Here is a 21,586-nt window from a genome sequence, read left to right on the forward strand (position 1 = left end):
AATAAATATGTATAATATTGATAGAAATGCTTTTATAAAGATATGAAAAGAAAACTTTTATGTTTTTATATTTCATACATAGAGAAATAGAGGAGTATATAATAATGATAGAGTAAATAATACACACATAACATCGTCATTATTATAATTATTATAAACTAAATACACATAAATGCGCGTGCACAGGTAAATCTGTGAATGCTGCGGTCAAGAACTATCAGCCAATCCCAGCGCGGAGGGGGCGTGGTCTGCCGGAAAACGGGTGGGGGCAAAACCAAAACAGCAGCCGCGCGGATCCGGAGCCGCAGCCGCCTCGGACTGATTTGTTCCCGGTTTGTCGGATCGAGTCGGTCCGCCTGCGAGCCGCCGTGGACGGAAACTCTCCGCAGGCCGTGTGGTCGGTGTGCATGCAGCAGAATGGAGCCGGAGACACGCCGAACGGAGCCGGAGACCCGCCGCTGCTGAGGCGGTTCGGGCCGGAGGGCCGCGCAGGCCCGCAGCCGCGAGTCATGGTGGTGTTTTCGGCCGCCAGTGAGAGCGACGAGCCGGAGGACGCGGGGCCCAGCCTGGGCGGTGCTGCGGCGGTGCTGGAGGAGCAGGAGCCCCGCAAAACAGCTACGGGAAGCCCGCGGGGGAACCTGGGGAGAAGCATACACTCATTCAATCCAGCTCAGGAGGTAAATCTGACCGGGGAGAGAGAGAGTGTGTGTGTGTGTGTGTGTGTGAATGACAAGAGGGGTGTGTTAGGAGTGTGCAGCGTGGGGGTGTGTGTCAGCAGTGGGTTCTGAACAGGGGGTGTGTTTGGATTTTGAATAAGGGGGTTAGAGGTTTACAGCATGTGTGTATCATTAAATCACACCTATCAAATACAGTCTCACTAAATACTCCTTTCTATTAAATATAATTCAACAATTCTATTCACCTCTAATCTAAATCAGATTAAAGGGCCTTTGAAGTGCTGAGTGCAGTTAATGAGAATTACTGTAACTGTTCGCAGCCAAGAAACCATATTTCTGAACAACATCAGAGGAACAGTAGAGATGATCCAGAATCTCATTAGTGATTAATTTACATAATAAAGTGATCAGATCTGAGACCCACCGTACTGTACACTCCCTCTGACGACCCCACAGCTGCTCAGAACAGCGTGCAGTAATGATCACCGTCGCCATAGCGTGTCGTCATACTGCCCATCCACAAGTGAACCTGTGTCTATGTGTCACCTAGCAACATCCTAGCAACCAAGTGGAAAAGGCAAGCCATCACTTAGCACTTGGAACAGCGAAGCAGCAGCATAGCAACCACTTACCAACACCATAGCAACAACGGATGAGAGACTCCCCAGTGTGGCATCGCTGGGGGTCAAACCTGAGACCTCCCAATGACAGAGGTGTCCTGGCTGAACCCCCCCAGTAGCCCCCAGTGAACCCTGTTCAGGTATATTACACTGTATGTGTATTAATTTAGGTCTAGTTTACTGTACACATCGCTGTCAATTTAACAGTCTAATGTAAAGTTTACACTGGATATAACACTGCTTAATAACCACTGATCAATCGCAGTTTCGTTACCCACAGTACTGTATCGTAATAAATATTCTGTATCGTGAAAAATATCTTTAAATATCATGATCTATTATTTTTACCATATCACCCAGCCCTCGTCTAATATACTGTATCTGTTAATGGAGCAGTATAATGTAAGGGCTACACTGTGGGAAACACTGTGTGTGTGTGTGTGTGTGTGTGTGTGTGTTGTTTATTTGGGTGTTAACTGAGCCTCACGTCACTCACGTCTCCGTCTTTCTCCCTAACCGGTGGATTTGATCTCCGCGGACGTTTACTCGCCCCTGATAGGCTTGTTTCCCCGGGGGGGCGGGCCTGCGTCTCCTCTACCTGGCTCCCAGTCACGTGTGTGTCAGATCTAGCGGGCTGTGTGGGATTACGGGAGTGTAATCGTGTTTTGGAAAGGCCCAGCTGAAGGTGTCACTGATGAACTCACCGCGTCCTCTGATTAGCATAATCTCGTTAGAGCTCCAGCCTTTCTGCACAGCAGCGCTTCAGATGTGATGACCCGACTCTGTGATCTGATCAGAAGGTGGGAAATAGGGGAGCGTCTTCTAACCGTTACTGTAACAGAGCAGATCTGCTCCTGATCCACTGCTGTGCGTCTGAGTCTGCACTGTAAGAACAGCCAGCAGGTAGAGGTTACTTCTAGCATAACCATGGTAACAGGTGTACTGTAGCCATAGAAACGGATGCAGTGTAACCACCGAAACGGGTGTAGTAGAATCATGGGATCCAGTGTAATATATTTTTGGAGCCCAAAATCCCTGGCAGCATAGTGTAACCTCAGAAATGGGTTTAGTGTAACCACGGAAATGGCTGTAGCATAACCATGGAGGCAGATCTAGTGTAGGCATGGAAACGGATTTAGGAAAAGCATTGGAACAGGTGGAGTGTAACCCTGGAAACCATGGCCATGACATAACCATGGAAATGAGAGTGTAGTGACACCCTAGAAACAGGGTAGTGTAACCATGGAAACGGGTTTAGAAGTGTCCACTGTGGGATCTGCAGTACTGTGTCTGACTGTAGTAACAGTCACCCTCCCTCTGTTCCTGCGTGTCCTGCAGTTTCCTGAGGTGATTCCTCTGAACGTTGGAGGGACGTATTTTACCACCCGTCTGTCCACCCTGCGGCGCTATGAGGATACCATGCTGGCGGCCATGTTCAGCGGACGCCACCATATCCCCCGAGATGCTGAGGGGCGCTACTTTATCGACCGGGACGGTGCTTACTTCGGGTGAGTAAAGACCTGTGATGTAATGATGAATCAGAGATTCTAAAGGAGCGACTCTGGTATATTGTGATATTTACACTGAGAAGCACGACTTTAATAGCACAGTTTAATAATTAATAATAATAATAATAATAATAATGTATTAATTAATACAGCGATAAATAAATAGACTGAAAAATACTTCATTTAGGAGAACATGCAACATCGACCAATTTCTAAATAGTTGCTTAGCTATTGCTAAGTGGTTGCTATGGTATTGTATATGGTGTGAAGACATTTACAGTAGTAGCAGTGCAGCACTACCAGCATTCTCCACCAGGGAGTACGTTTAGTGTTATTGTGGTGTAACTCTGATTTGTCCAATGATTTGTGTGTACGGTGTGTGTGGTGTGTGTGGTGTGTGTTGGGTGTTTAGGGACATATTGAATTTTCTGCGTGAGGGGGAGTTGCCACAGAGGGACCGGGTGCGTGCAGTTCACAGAGAGGCGCAGTATTATGCTATCGGCCCCCTGCTGGAGAGCCTGGAGGACACGCAGCCTCTGACCGGAGAGAAAGTCCGTCAGGCCTTCCTCGACCTGCTGCCGTATTATAAAGGTACGCTGCTGAAGAGGCTGTTTAAACAGACTGCAGGGGTAAATGAGTTAATTTGGTAATTGACTGAAGTGTCACTGTAGGAATTATTATTATTATTATTATTATTATGCAGTGTGTATGATTTGGGGGTTCAGGATTAGGAGAACAGGTCAGAGCTTTAAAGTAAAGCCCCTCCTCTTTGTCTTTCAGATAATCTGGAGCGGATCGTGGAGATAGCGAAGCTGCGAGCGATGCAGAGGAAGGCGCGCTTCGCTAAGCTGAAGGTGTGTGTGTATAAGGAGGAAATGCCCATCACGCCATACGAGCGGCCGCTGTTCAACTCCCTGCGGTTCGAGCGCTCAGAGAGCGAGGCTAAGCTGTTTGAGCATCACTGCGAGGTGGACGTGTCGTTTGGGCCGTGGGAGGCCGTGGCGGACGTGTACGACCTGCTGCACTGCATCGTGAGCGACCTGGCCGAGCGCGGCATCACGGCGGACCAGCAGTGCATCGGAGTGTGCGACAAGCATCTCATTAACCACTACTACTGCAAACGCCCCATCTACGAGTTCAAGATCACCTGGTGGTGAAGCTCAGTGCACTCTCGAAACTGCTGTGTTGAAGCTGCACTGCCTCACGTCTGATTCTAATCTTAACCCGGGTGTGAGGGCTCAGTGCTGTGGCATAACGGGGGTCTGACCAGCCCCAGTGCCAAGAAATCCCCCACCCCCCCTTCCCTCCCATCTTAATCAGACTGGTGCTGTAGTACAGGCTGCTGATGATAGTGTGTTGTTGCCATAGTGACCCAAGTGTCACGAGAAACAGTACAAGGCTGCGTTCACATTACACATTACACGTTACACGCCAATTACAGGATTTTTTTTGCTAAGATCCGATCTTTCTGATCTGATGGATAAGTGGATCGTACCTATCTTTAATGTAAACATAACTGCATCAGAAATCGGACGTGTCTGATTTAGGACCACAAACTGCTCTGAAATCATCAGATCCAGATCACATTAAGGCAGAAAATCGGATTTGCGCCACATTTGCGCCGCTGTAAGGTTGCAGAAAGGGCTACTAAACTGAATGGTGGTCTAATTACACCGCTGTTATCAGACACTGGGCTGAAACAGTGAAGCAGGAAGTGTGTTGTTAATGAACGCATCTTTTCTGAGAGTGGAGCTGCAGCCGGTCAGGCTCATGTCCGAGCACAGTTTGGGGACGCTTGCCTTGTTTCTCCGCTGTTTGCAGTGCAGCAGTTCTAGATGGTTCAGGCCATTTTCAGATAAAGCTATTTATACTAGTTCATTTTAGTTATCGTTATAAATACTTGTGACATCATTTCCTCTGATAAACCCGTTTAGCCTTGGTAAACGGTAAACTCGCTACTTTATGTGAAGAATTCTGAACTCTGGTAGAAATCCCACACGCTGGGCAGATTGTGTTACTTTGCTTCGGCTTTATTCTGAACACTGTAGGTAATGAAGGCTGTCAGGATTAGAGCCGTCAATCAGAGAGTTATTATTTAATGTATCTGTAATAATTCCTATTTGTGAATAATTGTTCATTTATTTGAAGGGAAGCACTGTTTGAGCTTCTTTAGTTTACCCAGGAGGCTGTTCTGTAAACCCACAAGGGTTCTGTGTAGCACCAGAAGAAGGTTCTATGACAAAAGTGCAACAGTTATTATTTTTAATGATGTTTAATTCATTTAAAGGGTTCCTTAAAGAACCATATACAAAATAACTACACACACTGCAGATTCATACTGGATTTAATTTGATCCCTTATTATTACCACCATACTGATCAGATTCATACTGGGTAAAGCCATGTCTCACTGTTAAAACTGCATAAACTGCAGATTCAGACTGGGTTCAAATTACACTGCAGTTACTGTCATACTGTCAAAGTAAACACACTGCTAATTCATACTGGATTAAAATCTGGATTAAAACCTGCATACAATGCGGATTTATAGTGATTTTTATTGTTATTATTTTAATTTCCGCAGTAAATATTTTCAGACCGTAAAAATTACACACACTGCAGATTCATATTGGGGGGGGGGGCAGATTCATACTGGGTTAAAATTACACTGCAGTTACTGTCATACTGTTTAAAACTAAACACAATGCTAATTCATACTGGATTAAAATCTGGAATTTAAATTAAAAATTGCATACAATGCGGATTTAAAGTGATTTAAATTTCCCCAGTAAATTTAACCAGACTAAAACTAAACACACTGCAGATTCAGGCTGCATTAAAATTACTGTTACTAATCACTTCAGCTCCCGGGCCCGATGGGTGGATCTAACCCAGCTCCGTCAGTGCTTTGACTCAGCGGGTGTTCTGTTTGGTCTCAGTGTAAGCTGCCTCTCGTGGAACAGTGTTGTGCGTAATGGTCTCCAGCTCTGTCAGTGCTGAGTCTTTATACCCTGTGTTTGTGTTCTAGGCTTGTCCTGAACCTGTCGATGGAGAGGGCTAGATCAACTGGTTGATCAGTTTGTGAATTGTTATTAATTGTGCTTTATTTGTGAACAACTTTGTTATATTTGATCTATTTACATTTACAGCCATGTTACACATGTGGAAGCAGTCTTGCCCAAGGGCTCTTACTGGGGCAGTGTGGCGTTCTCGCCTGGCTGGGGAATCAGGCCTCAGTCATTGAGGAGGGGGGGGGCACAGTAGTGGGCGGAGCTTGGAGGGATTGATTGTGTTAATTTATTTATTATTTTTGAATTCTGCTGCCTAACAGGACACACACACGACTATTCAGCCAGCTATCTTATAAACCATGGGGGGATCCAGGTCCAGATAGACCGGCTCTGCTGCAGCAGCCAGAACGAAATCCTGGGGTGAACTTAAACTATCTGGACCTGGGTTTCCCACCTCTCCTTAGAAACTGCTAAAATGACTGTACATGACCTGCTGTTTGATTGCATAGTGAAAGGTTAAAGGTCACGTCTTCAGTGTCATTACTTACAGTTTGTTTTGGGATAGATCTGTATAATCTGTATAATATTTTTTTTAATTGTGGACTAAAGAGTATATTACTGAATAACTGGACTGTTAGCCTTACTGAAATTGAGGTACCCTCGTGTTTACTCTGGTCTAATGCGTACAGACTGCTGCTGCCGGCTGCTAACCCTCAGATTTACTCTCACTTTTGTAGCTCATGCCTTATTCAGCAGCACCATTTGACTTTCAGACAAACGTCACTTTCATTAACACTAGGGAACAGTTTAGGGCTGTCACTATAGATTAGACTAATCATTTAAATGCTTTATTATTATTTTGATGATTTAATATATTTTTCATTTTAAAACTTTAATTACTGAATAGTTAAACAGGCTTAAATGAACATGAACATCATGCAGGACTTTTCATACCTACTGTTAAACTCTTTAGTAGAAAAGCTGTATACTACCACTGCTTTCCTCACCGTAGAACTTTTTCTGCTTTCAAATACAGTAATGTAGAATTGCATACTTGTATAAAAAGTAAATAGAATTACAGAAATGCAGCATAAAATTCATGCTGCACATTACAACAACTAAAACACATTTGTTTGTACTCCTATTTTTCTTGATATCAGGAAGTAAATTGACAAAATTGTAGACTTTTAATGTAAAAACTTAATTATTACTATTTAAAAAAAATCTGATTAATATAGTAAATAGAATTACTAAACTGCAACATAAAATTCATTTTATTTAAACTTCGTTCACCATATTAATTTATTATAACTTAATTCTAGATTACAATTATTGATATTTTTTATTATTATTATTATTTTTTTACTAATCATGTGTCATTATATAAACTTGGGAAGGTAAACAGGTAAAAGCTATTATTGTATATTGCAATCATTTTCCATAATTTATCCGATTTAAACCAAACTGGTTTGATTGAAGTGATTCTGAATGTATCAGTGATGGTGTATATACAGCACATATACAGTATATACTTAATATGAACATGTATATATGTGTGTAAATACAATGTAAAATATGCATTAGCTGGTTAATTATTGGTACTTTTTATTTATATTTTAATTGATATTTTTGTTTATTGAGTTTAATCGAGTATTTGTGACAGCCCTAAACCAGTTCAGCTGTAGTGGTCTGATCTAGATATCACTAGAACCCGCTTTGAGGGCTGTGAAGGCCGTACGTAGCATGAGCTCTCAGCACTGCATCAGCTTCAACGTGTTTCACACCATCCAGAGCATCCTGACCTCTGTCTGTCTGTCTGTCTGACTCTCTGTCTCTCTTTGTCTGTCTGTCTGACTCTCTGTCTCTCTCTGTCTCTCTCGCTCTCTCTCTCTGTCTGTCTGTCTCTGTCTCTCTCTCTCTCTGTCTGACTCTCTCTCTCTGTGTCTCTCTCTCTCTCTGTGTGTCTCTCTCTCTCTCTGTCTGTCTCTCTCTGTCTGTCTCTCTCTCTGTCTGTCTCTCTCTCTGTCTGTCTCTCTCTGTCTGACTCCCTCTCTCTCTGTCTGTCTCTCTCTCTCTGTCTCTCTCTGTCTGACTCTCTGTGTGTGTCTCTCTCTCTCTGTCTGTCTCTCTCTGTCTGTCTCTCTCTGTCTGTCTCTCTCTCTGTCTGTCTGACTCCCTCTCTCTCTCTGTCTGTCTGACTCCCTCTCTCTCTGTCTGTCTCTCTCTCTCTGTCTCTCTCTGTCTGACTCTCTCTGTGTGTGTCTCTCTCTCTCTGTCTGTCTCTCTCTCTCTGTCTCTCTCTCTGTCTCTCTCTGTCTCTCTCTCTCTCTCTCTCTCTCTGTCTGACTCCCTCTCTCTGTCTGTCTCTCTCCCTCTCTCCCTCTGTCTCTCTCTCTCTCTCTCTCTCTCTCTCTGTCTGTCTGACTCCCTCTCTCTCTCTCTGTCTCTCTCTCTGTCTCTCTCTCTCTCTCTCTCTCTGTGGGCAGTGTTGCTCAGTGGACGGTGGGTGTTTTTGCTGCAGGGTTACTTGCACTGCTCTGTATGTGTTGAGTTCTAATGTTTGTACTGCATTATTGTTCTACTGCTTTATTGTGCTGACAATAAACTTATGTATATTTTGCCATTTTTATGAAGTATGGGTGTTTAATATGCACACAGTTCAAGAGTTTTACTGGTAGAAGCTCTGGTATCAGATATCAGCTATTACTGTATTTACTATTATAATACATTATAATATAATAAGCTATTACTAATAAAAAGTGATCGATAAAGAGTGAAATTCTATGTAAAACACTGGACTGGACTAGTCCGAATTACATTAATGATATGCATGTAGGGCTTTACAGATCCGAAAATATTACCAGCAAGTATTTTATAGCTGATGAGAAATAATTGTTTACCAGTAAATATTAACTTTATGTATCACTGATATCTTTTAATGCTAAAACAGCTTAGCATAGCGCACAGCCCGAGACCAGCATGCTGTGATACGTGTTAGCATCATGCTAATTAAAACACTGCTAATTGGTTGTGAAAGTAAATGTTACTCGAGTGAACAGGAGCTCCCCAGACCCCTAAAATATGACAATTATAGGTTATTGATCAACCTTGCACTAATAACACGTTAGCTTTCAGCTAATAAACTAGCCAGAGCCCACACCTCTGTGTTCAGCGCATCCAGTGTTAAACTGGTTCCTAATCCAGTGCGTTTCTGCTGAATTAGAGTTCTTGCAAAAAAGAAATTAAAATATACACAGAAATATATATAGATATTTTATAGATATATATATATATAAAATATACACAGAAAACAAAACTGTAAAAGTACTGCATTGTAGTTATAGGATGTGGTACATGTGCAACCTAATGACTTTTCTTAAAATCTAAAAATAAAATGTAAAATGTGAGCGCTGTGAAACTGACCATGATGGGAACTTTTATTTTAAAATCGGGCTCAACACAATCAGCATCATCGCTCACAGTTTTATCTTTAAAACGGAAAAAAGTTTTATTTTATATATATATTTATTTATTTATTTATTTATTTGCGTGTTGTGTTTGTTTATTTGTTTATTTATTAAATATTACTCATATTTTAATAATATTTTTTTCGCATTCTGACTCCGCCCATCGTGTACATGCTGACAGACCAGCAGGCTGCCGGAAGTGACGTCAGCGCGCTGCAGTCCATGGCGCTGAGCTGATCAGGTAAATAAACCCGAATTTCTCCAAATTCTGATCTTCACTGTTTTACTTCAGCGGAGTTTATTGATCCGCTCACAGTCCCTGCACTGTTAAAGTGATCGGCTGTCTGAAGGTTATGGATTTGGCGCTCTGTGAAGGACGGGCTGAACTTGGCTTGTTGTAATGCGTCCGCTCCACCTTAAACACACAGAGACCCGCCGCGCCTCTTAAGGTGGAGCGGACAGTTAGACTGCGGAGCTGCTGTGTGGTCTGTTTCTGCTGCTTTCACTTCACTAAAACCGTTGTAACACAGGGTGTTGAGACTTGTTCAGACTGACCTGGGTTTACAGACTGACCTGGGTTTACAGACCGACCTGGGTTTACAGACCGAACTGGGTTTACAGACTGACCTGGGTTTACAGACCGAACTGGGTTTACAGACCGAACTGGGTTTGCAGACCGAACTGGGTTTACAGACTGACCTGGGTTTGCAGACCGAACTGGGTTTACAGACCGACCTGGGTTTACAGACTGACCTGGGTTTACAGACCGAACTGGGTTTGCAGACCGAACTGGGTTTACAGACCGAACTGGGTTTATAGACCGAACTGGGTTTACAGACTGACCTGGGTTTACAGACTGACCTGGGTTTACAGACTGACCTGGCAGTTGACAAGTGATGGTTACTGTTATGGTAATGTCAGTGTGTAATGCACAGCTCCTGAACACCATAGGAAAATGATCTACAGTTTCTACAGGATTCTACAGAGTTCCTGTAATAAGTGTCAGGTTAAAAAATAATATTTAAAAACATAAACAGTTCCCTTAATTTAATAAATAATTTCCTTAAAAAAAACTAAAGCATTTAATCTTAATGAAGAGCGATTTGAGGAGATATTTCTCTACCTAAAGACTGTAAGGACTTTCAGTAAGAATCTTGCAGTACATTCAGTCTGTTACTGTAGTTTATTACACATGTATTACAGATTAATAGTAATCCTATGAATACGCTCTCTGGAGGCTCAGTGGTTGGAAGGGTTTGATACCCACGGCCTCTGTAAGCTACTGCTGTTGGGACTTTCAGAAAGACCTTTAACCCCATCTGATCAAGGGGTGCTGTGGACTGTGGACTGTGATGTGTTTCTAACACCCTGATAATAACCTCTCTGCTGGTTATTTATAATAATATAATACATCTCCTATTTATACCATTAAACCCTCCAGCACGTAACACCAAACGGGTTAGTCTCTATTCTTCTGTGTTCAGATCCTTTTAGTGAAAAATAAAACACTGACTACTGAGCTACTCCACAGAGTGAAATTAAACCCAGAAAATGAAATTAGAGGCTAAATTAGCTGAACTCAGAAGCCTGTCAGACTTTAAGCCTTTAAAACCAGAAAAGTTCATTTCCTGAAGGATTAAAAGAATGGTTGCACAGCTTAAGTGGTTCCCACTTGCAGGCTGTCTCTATGCTGTTGCTGCGTGGTTGCTATGGTATCCCAGGTGGTTGCTATGATGTTCCTGCATGGTTGCTAAGTGGTTACTATGGTGTTACATATGCTGTGTATTGGCCAACCTGGTGATGTGATGCATATCACAATACAGGGGCTATGATTCAATATAGCTGGTCCAGCTTGTAGATGAAGATAAAGTGCCCTCAGGACGCTGCTGCTCACTCACTGTGTGTGTTCTTTAATCCTCTCTACAGGTCTACAGCTGTACACAGGTAAACACGCCGGTCTGCTCAGCGCAGGTAAGCAGACAGAATGAGTCAACGGTCCGAGCGCCGGGGGATCCACGTCGACCAGTCGGAGCTGCTGTGTAAGAAAGGCTGTGGTTACTATGGAAACGCCGCCTGGCAGGGTCTGTGCTCTAAGTGCTGGCGGGAGGAGTACCAGCGGGCACGGCAGAAACAGATCCAGGAGGACTGGGCCCTGGCCGAAAAGTGAGTGCTCATTTAGAGCAGAACCAGACTTACACTAAACTGGAGTGGTGGTGGTGGAGCTCCATCCAGTACTTTTGGATGGGATGAGTTGGGGAGTTGGGGATGATGAGGTGGGGTGGTGATCATCATCCAACATCCTGACCTCACTAACGCTCCCAATACTTTTGTCCATATAGTGCATCATTGTCATGATATCACACAGTGTCAGAAGCCTCAGTCTAACAGAGACTGGTGTGTGTGCCGGCAGTGGAGTCAGTCGAAGCTGAACATGGGGTGTTGTTTTGCAGGTTGCAGAGGGAGGAGGAAGCGGCCTACGCTAGCAGTCATGGGTCTCAGTCACAGTCTCCAGCTCAGCCGTCTCAGTCTCAGCCCAGCCTCACACCTTTCTCCAAGTTTGAGGAGAAGAAGACCAATGAGAAAACTCGGAAAGTGACTACAGTGAAGAAGTTCTTCAGCCCGTCCTCTCGCACCGCACCTAAAAAAGGTACGACATCCAGCAGGGAGGGGAGCTGAATTACAAAAGTTTGAAATAGGTTTTTTTTGCAGGGTTTGATACCAGGCTCCTCCCACTAATGTGTTCTTCTGTAGCTACTGCTTCTCCAGCCTTACAGAACACTGATAAAAATCCCATTCAACTCTAATGAGAGACTGTAGCTCCGCCTCCTCAGTGTATATCACAATACCTACATTTAGAGCGTTATTAATATTCACCCTAATGAGAGACTGTAGCTCCGCCTCCTCAGCGTATATCACAATACCTACATTTAGAGCGTTATTAATATTCACCCTAATGAGAGACTGTAGCTCCGCCTCCTTACAGTCTCTCATTAGGGGTGAAGTAGCTGTAGACGTCTGGACAGTGCTCTGCTTTATTCTCAGGTAAATAAATCCAGAGCCTAATTTAGCCACTGTCTCGCTCCTGCTTTGCTGTCTGTGCTCAGAGACAGTGCGACTGCTTACTTTCATCTGTGTCTGCCGTCAGTTTCAGAGTTATTTTGGAGTGAAGACAGAGAGCGTACTTTCAGTTTTGTTTAGACAGTCCTGACGGATATGGTTTCTCCGCTCCGCTGCGTTTCTCGTCAGACGAGCCGGCCTCGCTTCTTTCTTAGAAACAGCGCACAGCACTTCCTCATCCCAGCACATTACTGCTGCATTCTTTTTCAGGAGAGACGGTGATGTCAAATCATGTCAGTCCTCAACAGGCTAATTTATTTTATTGCTACACTATATGGACAAAAGTATTGGGACACGTACACATTCCACCTACAGGAGCTTTAATGACCCCCTATTCCAATCCCACAGGCATTAATCTGGAGCCGGTCCCCCTCTGCAGCTCTACCAGCAGCAGCAGGTCTGGAGCTCTGCTGCAGTTACTGAGTCAGTTGGAGGCTTTTCTGCACTCTGCTCTGAGCTCAGCACTCGGCCCTGACCCCGCTCTGTAGCTTTACGTGGTCTGACAGACACTCGGTGGCTGAGCTGCTCTCTGTGAGCTGTTCCTCCTAAACTCTTCCACTGTTCAATAATAACACCACTCACAGCTGATGGAGGAAGATCTAGGAGGGAGGAAATTTCACCAGCTGACTTGTTGGTGTTGGTGCAGCGGTGTCTCCTATTACATACAGAACCACGCTGGAGTTCAGTGAGCTCTTCAGAACCTCCCGTTCTTTCACTGATGTGTGGAAGAAAGACAGACTGCAGGAATAGAGGCCTGATTTTACACACCTGTGACAATGAGACAATGTCCCAATACTTTTGTCCATTTAGTGTATGTTCACATACCATTTAATTTGCTCATTATGATTTATCTCTGTTGAGTTTTTTGATGATTTATGCAAATGATCATCAGTTTCCTCCACATTCAGTTTGTTTTACTTAAAAAAAAAAGAATCCATTTCATCATAATTCCACGTGCATGCTCTTCTCCTCCTCTCTCTGCTTCATTTCCCTCTCTCTCTCTCTCTCTCTCTCTCCTTCCATATCAATTGCACCACGCTTCATCTTGCCCTCCTTTTCCCCCGCCTGCTGTGAACTTGCCCTAGTGTCTGAGAGAGAGAGGGATGAGGAGAGAGAGAGAAGGGAGAAGTTTCAGGGCAGGAGGGAGAGCCACGGGGAGACGCTGCTGAGGGACCTGAAGGGCATTTTTACCCAAAACTGGGAGATGAGCTCTCCTACTGAAGGTAACAGTAGAGAGTAGACGCTGGGAGGAATGTGATTGTGGAGGTTGCAGTGCTCTTCTCTTCAGCTCACGTGATGCCTGAGAGCTTTACATGACCTCTGTGGGTTGAGGGACAAAAGCTCCCGTCAGATCTCTGATTCTGGGAATCTGTGTGCAGTGGCTGCATGTAATAGCTCCATATAGTGTGTCTATACCTCCATATATAACCTATGTGTAGTACCTCCGTATCATTATTCAGTATTTCCTGCAATTACTTCTGTGTGTAGTATTTCTGTATACGACCTCTCTGTTGTACCTCCATATAAGCCTTCTGTGTAGTACCTATGTAGTACAGGGCGTCCGTATAATACCTCTATATAACTCTCTCCGTATGATATCTCCCTATGGTATATACATGTAGTACCTCTATACACTCCCCACCTCAGAATATTACCTTTGTGTAAAGCATTCCCATGTAGTATCTCAGTATAGGCCCTCTGTGGAGTACCTTTGTATAGTATCTCACTCCAATATTGTACCCCCAGTATCCCATAATACTCAGTAAAGGACTTAATCATAGCATCCCTGTATGATATATCTTTAGTACCCTATAGTACCTATAGTTCTTCTGTACAGTGCCTCCTTATAATGTTCCCATATAGTACCTCCTAATAGTCCCTTAATGTTTTACCTATATGCTTTGCACATTTGTTTAGTACCTCTATGTTGTAAGAGTCGGTTCCCAGACCAGGATTAAGCCTGTTATCCTCTCAGTGGAGAATCTCCTTTCAGAATGCTGTGTAGTCCAGGACTAGGCTTAATCCCTTGTCTAGACAACTGACACTGTGTATATAGTACCTGGGTTTAGCCCCCTATGTGTAAAACTTCAACATGCTACATCTATACTATAGTATCTTAATATATCACCTCCCTGTGCATCACCATGTGGCACCTCAGAGTGGAACCCTTATGTAGTACCACAACATAGAACATTCCTATGGTATCTGTGTGTTGTGATTGGCCTAGTACCTCTGTACAGTACCTCGATAGAGTGGTGGAGTGCCTCTGTGTAGTACCTGGACACATTGTTTTCTAGAATGTTTGTTAGACCTGTTTTGAGTATTGATCCTTCTTTTTTCAGCTCTCTGTGTGTGTGTGTGTGTGTGTGTGTGTGTGTGTGTGTGTGTGTGTGTGTGCTGGTGTAACATAAACACTGTCATAACAAAACCTCCTATCTTCAAAGTGGTAACCTTTGGTTAAAAAGCTAATTGACTGTAAGTGAATAGGCTGTGATTTTTAGTCCGGACACACTGACCGTGATGACGAGGTTATGAGGGTTTGGGGTGACAGTGATGGGACTGTGTGTAATAGATGTAATCTGCTGCTCCACTCATTCGTTTCTGCTGTTTTGTCATCATGCTCTCCCTCATGTGTTTTCTGTCTGATGGGCAGCTTTGGTTTCAAGACTCAGAGGTGGGTGTGTGTGTCCTGTATAACACTCAGCTTCAGGTTCATCAGTATGTCTTCCTCTGTACTGGGTTTATTCTAATGTTATATAGAGTTAATTACAGTTAGACACTCTCACTGACCACTGACTTTATGTTTATTTGGGTTTATTCTAATGTTATATAGAGTTAATTACAGGTAGAGTCTCACTGACCACTGACTTTATGTTTATTTGGGTTTATTCTAATGTTATATAGAGTTAATTACAGGTATATAGTGTATTATATTTTTGCTGAGGAATACATGATGAAAATGACACACCCTTCAGTTATTCTTCGTTAATTAGAACAAGATGGTAAAAGGTATGTTCTTGTTAGTCACAGGACCAGCTTGACTCTGTGTGGATATTTGTTTAGAAAAGTGTGATTAGCGCATTAGCTTTGCTGCAGGCCATCTAGGTTGCAGTAATCTGTTGGTTTGGCTTCAGGTAAATGGATCAGAGGCTGATTAGCATGGATTAGCCCTGTTAAATAACAGCTGGGCGTTTTGTTTTTGCCCCAGATTAATATTTACTTAGAAATTCCTGTAAGCCAGAGCATTCTTCACTTCATATTATTGTTATATTATATATTTATATATATATTATCATATTATTGTTAGGTGTATTGCATGCAACTGCGCACACACCTAAGCCTCGAACTCTGTAGTGACTGTAGAAAGCATGGACAGCTCAGCGTCTGAAGCCACCACAGGTCTAGCGCCTCTGCTGGCTGGTTGCAGTATGATGTGTAGCTCCGCCTATCTCTATATGTTTCGATGAGTAAACTCTGCTCATGTACCATCTCCTCTTCCTCCTCTAAACTGTCTCTCCGTCTCCAGTGTCTCCAGATTCCAGCAGTTAGTCTCTCTGTGCTGATACTGACCCATCTTTAATTTCCCCCAGACATCAGTTTAACCCTTACTCTGCTCTATCAGAAGAAGGCGGGGCTACACTTAGGAATGAAGTGATTGACAGACAGACAGTCTTGTCTGGAAGAGAGCGCTCGTCTGCAGCAGGACCTGCATGGCGTCCTCTCTGGTCAGTACATGGAGGAGCTGAGCTGTAGAGGAACTTACATGAGCTGCACTTTTGCTGCTGGAGCGTCCACTTACCGGACAGACTGGAAGCTCAGTGAAGACGGTCTGAGACACTCAGGCTTGGACTGGGAGAAGGGGGCGGGTCTACTAAATGAGTTGATGAGTCTGGCTCCGCCTCCGGTGTCTACTAAGCGCCTGACTCTGGTTGCAGATTGATCAACATGCCGGACAGTTCTGGCTGTATTTCTGTAGAACAGAAGGGACAGGAACCACTGTGTCCATGTTTTCTACAGTCAGTGGTTCGGACTCTGTTAAGGACTGTGTGTTAGAAGTGTGTAAACCAGAGGAGTTTATAGACCCATCGGCTGCTTTAATGCGCTGTGGTGTATTAATGCTTCTATGTGTGTATGTGTGTTGCATGCAGAGAGCCACGAGGGAAAGTCACACAGTCCGTCCTTCACACGGCAGCCGAGCGTGGAGACCGACCGAGTGTCCAGAGACTTTGTGGACTTCCTGAAGAACCTGCAGAAACCTGGGCGGGAAATCCACAAACAGAGCCGAGCGTTCATTGAGAGCATGGCCAACAAAAAGGTGAGCTGTCCTTTAACAGCAGCCCAGCGTTCAGTCCCCTCCTACCCCAGATATAGCTGATCAGTCATGAAGAGCTTGCTCCTTTACACTCAAAGCCCTGGACCAGGAGGCTAATGTGGCTAACTAGTTATAGAAGCTAAATGGGTTAGTGGGTAACATCACCCTTCACATGGCAGACTAAGGTTTGATTGTCGGCTGGGCGAGAACACAGCACTACACCACAAACGTCCATAGACGAGACTCCTAACTCATTCATACATTCTCCTACATGTGTAACATGATTCATACCCAGCCATAACATTAGCACCACCTGCCTAATATTGAGTAGGTCCGCCTTGTGCTATCACAATAGCTCTGACCTGTGGAGACCTCTGAAGGTGTCCTGCTGTGGTATCTGGTACCAAGACTAACGCTAGCAGCAGATCAAGTCCTGTAAGTTGTGAGGTGGGCAGAGCCTCCATGAGCATCAGTGAGCCTTGGGTGCCTATGACCCTGCCTCCAGTTCACCAGTTGTTTATTCTTTAAGCACTTTTAGTAAATACTGACCACTGCATCCCGGGAATCCCGCACAGGACCTGCCTGATCTTTTTGAGGTGTTCTGATCCAGTCATCTAGAACATCTAGAACATGGCCTTTGTCAAAGTGGCTCAGACGTTACATTAGTGGAAAGTCTCCTTGCAGTCAGGGTTAACTTTAGAGATTCAGCAGCTACAAGGTCCAGACAGATTTTTGCAAACGAGAGGTCTGCAGTTGTAGGTATTACAGCATTAGATTACAAGAAAGCAAATAAATAAGTGTAATTGGCAGGAGCTGTACTACGACTGATTAGTCCACTGAGAGGGAACGGGCCAGTTCAGAGCTGGTCAGCGAGTGCTAACGTGCAGTAAGATCAGATTACAGCTCAGGACGCCTGGTTTTTCTAAAAAGATTGCAGCCGCTGTTGTGTAAACATGTTTTTCTGCAGGACGTCATGGAGATTATCTCAGAGCACACTTGTGAAAGACCTGAAGGACGAATACGTACAAGAAGTTACACCATAAACCAGCCGCCGGCCAATAGCTACTCAACCGTCCAAACATTGTGCCTGGTGTTTGTTACAGCAGTTACTGATGTGATTAAGATTCACCAGTGAAATTGATGTGATGTTTTAGGACCTGGGTGCTGATGAGCTCTCGGAGTGTGTGCAGGACTTCTACCAAAACATGTCTGACCGGCTAATGTCCCATTTTAAAGGTAGGAGTCTTTAATCGCTCAGCAAACAGTGTTCAAATATTTACTTCCTTTTGTCGCTCGAACAGGGCTGCCATTGGCTTGAATTTCCTCATTCTCTTTCATGTGCTGATTAGATCATTTCCAAATGGATTCTTTGGAAATTACATACATTAGATAGTGTCTGTGGAGTGAGAGCTCTGATTTTGACCTGGTCTGGAGACTGATCTGCTTAAAAAACGATTTGAGTGTGTGTCCCACCTGTGTGAGCGGAATTAAATGGAAGTAAAGTTGTATTAAAATTGAGCTCACTGCGTAACCCCTGCTTGGGGGGGGCGATTATCTTCTTATAGGCTCTTCTGAAAAGGTGGAGCGGGTGATGGATCAGGTGGAGAAGTACATCATGACCCGCCTCTATAAGAGTGTGTTCTGTCCCGAGACGACGGACGATGAGAAGAAAGACCTGGCCACGCAGCACAGGATCCGGTGAGGAGCTTTACTCATGTTTTCTGAAGAGTGGAATCAGGGGTGGGATTTTCGTTATGCTGTTCTGCAGTTTCTTCCATTTACCTGTCTGGTGTTCTCTGTGGTCACCTTGTTGCTAGGCAACTGTGGTGCCGTATCTGTTGGTGTGGCACAACAGATAAAACCACTAGCAGCCAGTGAGCTATTACACCATGTGGGAGACCAGGGTTCGATTCCCAGTCTGGGTGACTATGCTGCGCTACACCAATAAGAGTCGCTGGGCAAGACTCCTAACACTACATTGGCCCTCGTCTGTAATACGAGTAACCTTGTAAGTCGCTCTGGAGAAGAGCGTCTGCTAAATGCCGTAAATGTAAATGGATCAGGTTTAGGGATTGTTCCTCTAATGCATGTGTTTGGTTGTTGCAGGGCGTTACACTGGGTAACCATCCAGATGCTGTGTGTCCCTGTGGATGAGGAAATCCTGGAGGTGGCCGACAGCGTAGTGAAGGCTATTACAGGTGAAACCGTGAGCTGTCCTCATTTGACCTTTAATCGTTAAGGGTCGGTTTCCCAAACAGGGATTAGATCTAGTCCTGTAGTTGCAGAACATTCTGATTGGAGATTTTGTAGATAAGATAGGAGGATGAGTAGGATTAATCCCTTTACATTCTGTCTAATCTATTTTGCATGATTTGAAAACACTGTCTGCCCGTTACATGATGCCATTAATGAAGAGACCAATTGAAAGGCTCCAAAGTAACATGAAATAAAACTTGGAGCAAACATTAAGATTCATTTTTGCTATTTTGAGTTATAAGGCGTGTTATATCTTCCGGTGGTACCCTGTGTATGCACACACTTTTCACTGCTTGTTTTCATGTTAAATTAATAAATACAAACATACATAAATGTAGTAATAAGTAAATAAATGTAAATAATCTGCAACACCAAATACAATAAAATACTAATATATTATGAAAATAATTTATTCAATATGAAATATAAATAAAATCAAACCTAACCAGCTTTAAAACAGCCACACCTAAAAAGGGAGATTGTAGAATAAGATAAGATAAGATAAGATAGTCCTTTATTAGTCCTGCAGTGGGGAAATTAACAATTGTCCTATGTTTGCCTCAACTCCTGCATACATATGTAAATAGTATGTATATGTAATATTATACCCAATATGCATTTCTTCACAGATATCATTGAGATGGACTCTAAACGTGTGCCCAGAGATAAGCTAGCTTGCATCACCAGCTGCAGCAAACACATCTTCAACGCCATTAAAGTCACTAAGAAAGAGCCGGCCTCAGCTGACGATTTCCTGCCCACCCTCATCTACATCGTACTGAAAGCCAACCCCCCCAGACTACAGTCCAACATCCAGTACATCACCCGCTTCTGCAACCCCAGCCGCCTGATGACCGGCGAGGATGGCTATTACTTCACTAACCTGGTGAGAGGGCGTGTTCGTCACCCTGGGCTCGTGCTGTACAGAGCATCTGCCACCCTAAAGCCCTGGTCTGGTGAAAAGTGGTGAAATTGTACACATCGTCTTGTTTGGAGCCTGAAGTTAGTTTTGCACTGGAGCTACGAGGATAATGTAGCTAATAAGTAGTGGTAGCTTATCGATATGCTAATTGATTTTGTGCTTTCTGACTCTGTACATTCTCTGTGACTCTCTGTGTCAGCATGCATTCATTAGAAAGGATGTCCACATACTTTTGGACATATAGTGTATATGCTTAAATGAAGTATCAGAATTTGACAGATTATTGATCGGCGTCTGAAGCTGATATGAGCGGATGTATCTGTATTGAACTCCAGAACAGCAGAATGTTTAGGTGGTTGCTATGGTATCCCAAGGTGGTTTCTAGAGTCATCCTAATGTCCACATGTTCTGAGATGATCCTCCTTCTGTTATCCATCATTAATCATCATCCCTCTCTTTCTGCAGTGCTGTGCGGTGGCATTTATTGAAAAGTTGGACGCCCAGTCTCTGAACCTGAGCCCAGAGGATTTTGAGCGCTACATGTCCGGCCAGGTGTCTCCGCGGAGACAAGACGACCCGGGCTCCTGGACGGACTCCGGCTCCAGCATCAATCCCTTGATCAGTCAGTTACACCACAACCTGGACGTGCTGTCGAGTCTGGAGAAGCGGCAGCAGCAGGTTGTGGACGGAGCGATGGCCCTGCAGACTGAACTGAACGAGTGGCAGGACAGCGTGGCTCGGGAAGTTCAGGAAATCTTGGAAAAATACCCGCTGGAGATCAAACCACGGGCTTCAGCCATAGACGCCGAAAACGTCGAGAACGACAGGCTTCCTCCACCGCTCCAGCCGCAGGTGTTCGCTGGCTAGCGTGAGCTTTTAGGACCTGTTAGTGCTAGCTGTTAGCATTAGCATGGCTCATTTGTTGGAGATTTGGGGAGAGTTTTAAAGGGCCTCAGTGGAACAGGATTGAAGCTGATTTTGCTGCTTCAGTCTGCAGGCTGAGATTTAGAGAGTGTTGGTTTATCATTCCTCTCCACTCTTGCACTTTTATTGTTTGGTGGTTGCTAGGCTACATTTTTATCATGAAACATGGAAGCGTTAAAAAGTTGTGAGCGAGCAGCAGCTACAGGCCCACAGAAAAACACACACTGCGACTCTGAAGAAGCGTCCACATGTCCGTATACACAGATCAGCATTAGTACCACTTGCTTAATATCGAGTGGGTCTCCCTTGTGCCACCACAACAGATCTGACAATTCACGGCACGGACTCCACAAGACCTGTGAAGGTGTCCTGTGGTCTCTGGCACCAAGACTAACGCTAACAGCAGGTCCCAGCAGGAGCCGCTGTAGATGAAGATATATCAATGCTATTCACTCCACCTGTCGGTGGTTCTAATGTTCTGGCTGGTCAGCATATAACACAAACCAGTACGCCCCTGCTGTGAGTTCACTAAACATTAGTTTAACATTTCTGAACCTGAGCTGAATTTAGTTTAATTCAAATGTCTACATTATTTACACGTGTTCTGAGTGGTCCTTCAGGACCCGCTCTGATTGGCCCAAGTCCTTCAGAACCTGTCCTGATTGGCCCAATTCCATCAGGACCCGCTCCGATTGGCCCAAGTCCTTCAGAACCCGCTCTGATTGGCCCAAGTCCTTCAGAACCCGCTCTGATTGGCCCAAATCCTTCATTCC

General features: G+C 44.2%; 2 protein-coding genes across 3 annotated transcripts in view; both read left to right on the forward strand.

Moving 5' to 3' along the window:
• The first annotated feature begins 262 nt into the window (after positions 1–262).
• kctd7 (potassium channel tetramerization domain containing 7) lies at positions 263–8,438 on the forward strand. Its single transcript, XM_072659322.1, has 4 exons — positions 263–677; positions 2,636–2,805; positions 3,218–3,396; positions 3,586–8,438. The coding sequence occupies exons 1-4, from the start codon at positions 408–410 to the stop codon at positions 3,960–3,962; spliced, it is 996 nt and encodes a 331-aa protein (XP_072515423.1). The 5' UTR covers positions 263–407; the 3' UTR covers positions 3,963–8,438.
• Positions 8,439–9,464: 1,026 nt separating this feature from the next.
• rabgef1 (RAB guanine nucleotide exchange factor (GEF) 1) overlaps positions 9,465–21,586 on the forward strand; it is a 13,859-nt gene continuing 1,737 nt past the window's right edge. The window contains exons 1-10 of one of the 2 annotated variants that reach the window (XM_072658655.1): positions 9,465–9,523; positions 11,209–11,445; positions 11,733–11,941; positions 13,485–13,622; positions 16,548–16,714; positions 17,866–17,947; positions 18,277–18,409; positions 18,818–18,909; positions 19,597–19,853; positions 20,355–21,586. The exon at positions 20,355–21,586 is cut by the window's right edge and continues 1,737 nt beyond it. In XM_072658655.1, coding sequence (XP_072514756.1) covers positions 11,267–11,445; positions 11,733–11,941; positions 13,485–13,622; positions 16,548–16,714; positions 17,866–17,947; positions 18,277–18,409; positions 18,818–18,909; positions 19,597–19,853; positions 20,355–20,756 — 1,659 coding nt within the window. In that variant the 5' untranslated portion in view covers positions 9,465–9,523; positions 11,209–11,266 and the 3' untranslated portion in view covers positions 20,757–21,586. The remainder of the gene's footprint in view (positions 9,524–11,208; positions 11,446–11,732; positions 11,942–13,484; positions 13,623–16,547; positions 16,715–17,865; positions 17,948–18,276; positions 18,410–18,817; positions 18,910–19,596; positions 19,854–20,354) is intronic. The other variant, XM_072658654.1, reaches the window with a different exon arrangement.

This window comes from Salminus brasiliensis, chromosome 16, assembly GCF_030463535.1.
Source record: "Salminus brasiliensis chromosome 16, fSalBra1.hap2, whole genome shotgun sequence".
Lineage (NCBI taxonomy): Eukaryota > Metazoa > Chordata > Actinopteri > Characiformes > Bryconidae > Salminus > Salminus brasiliensis.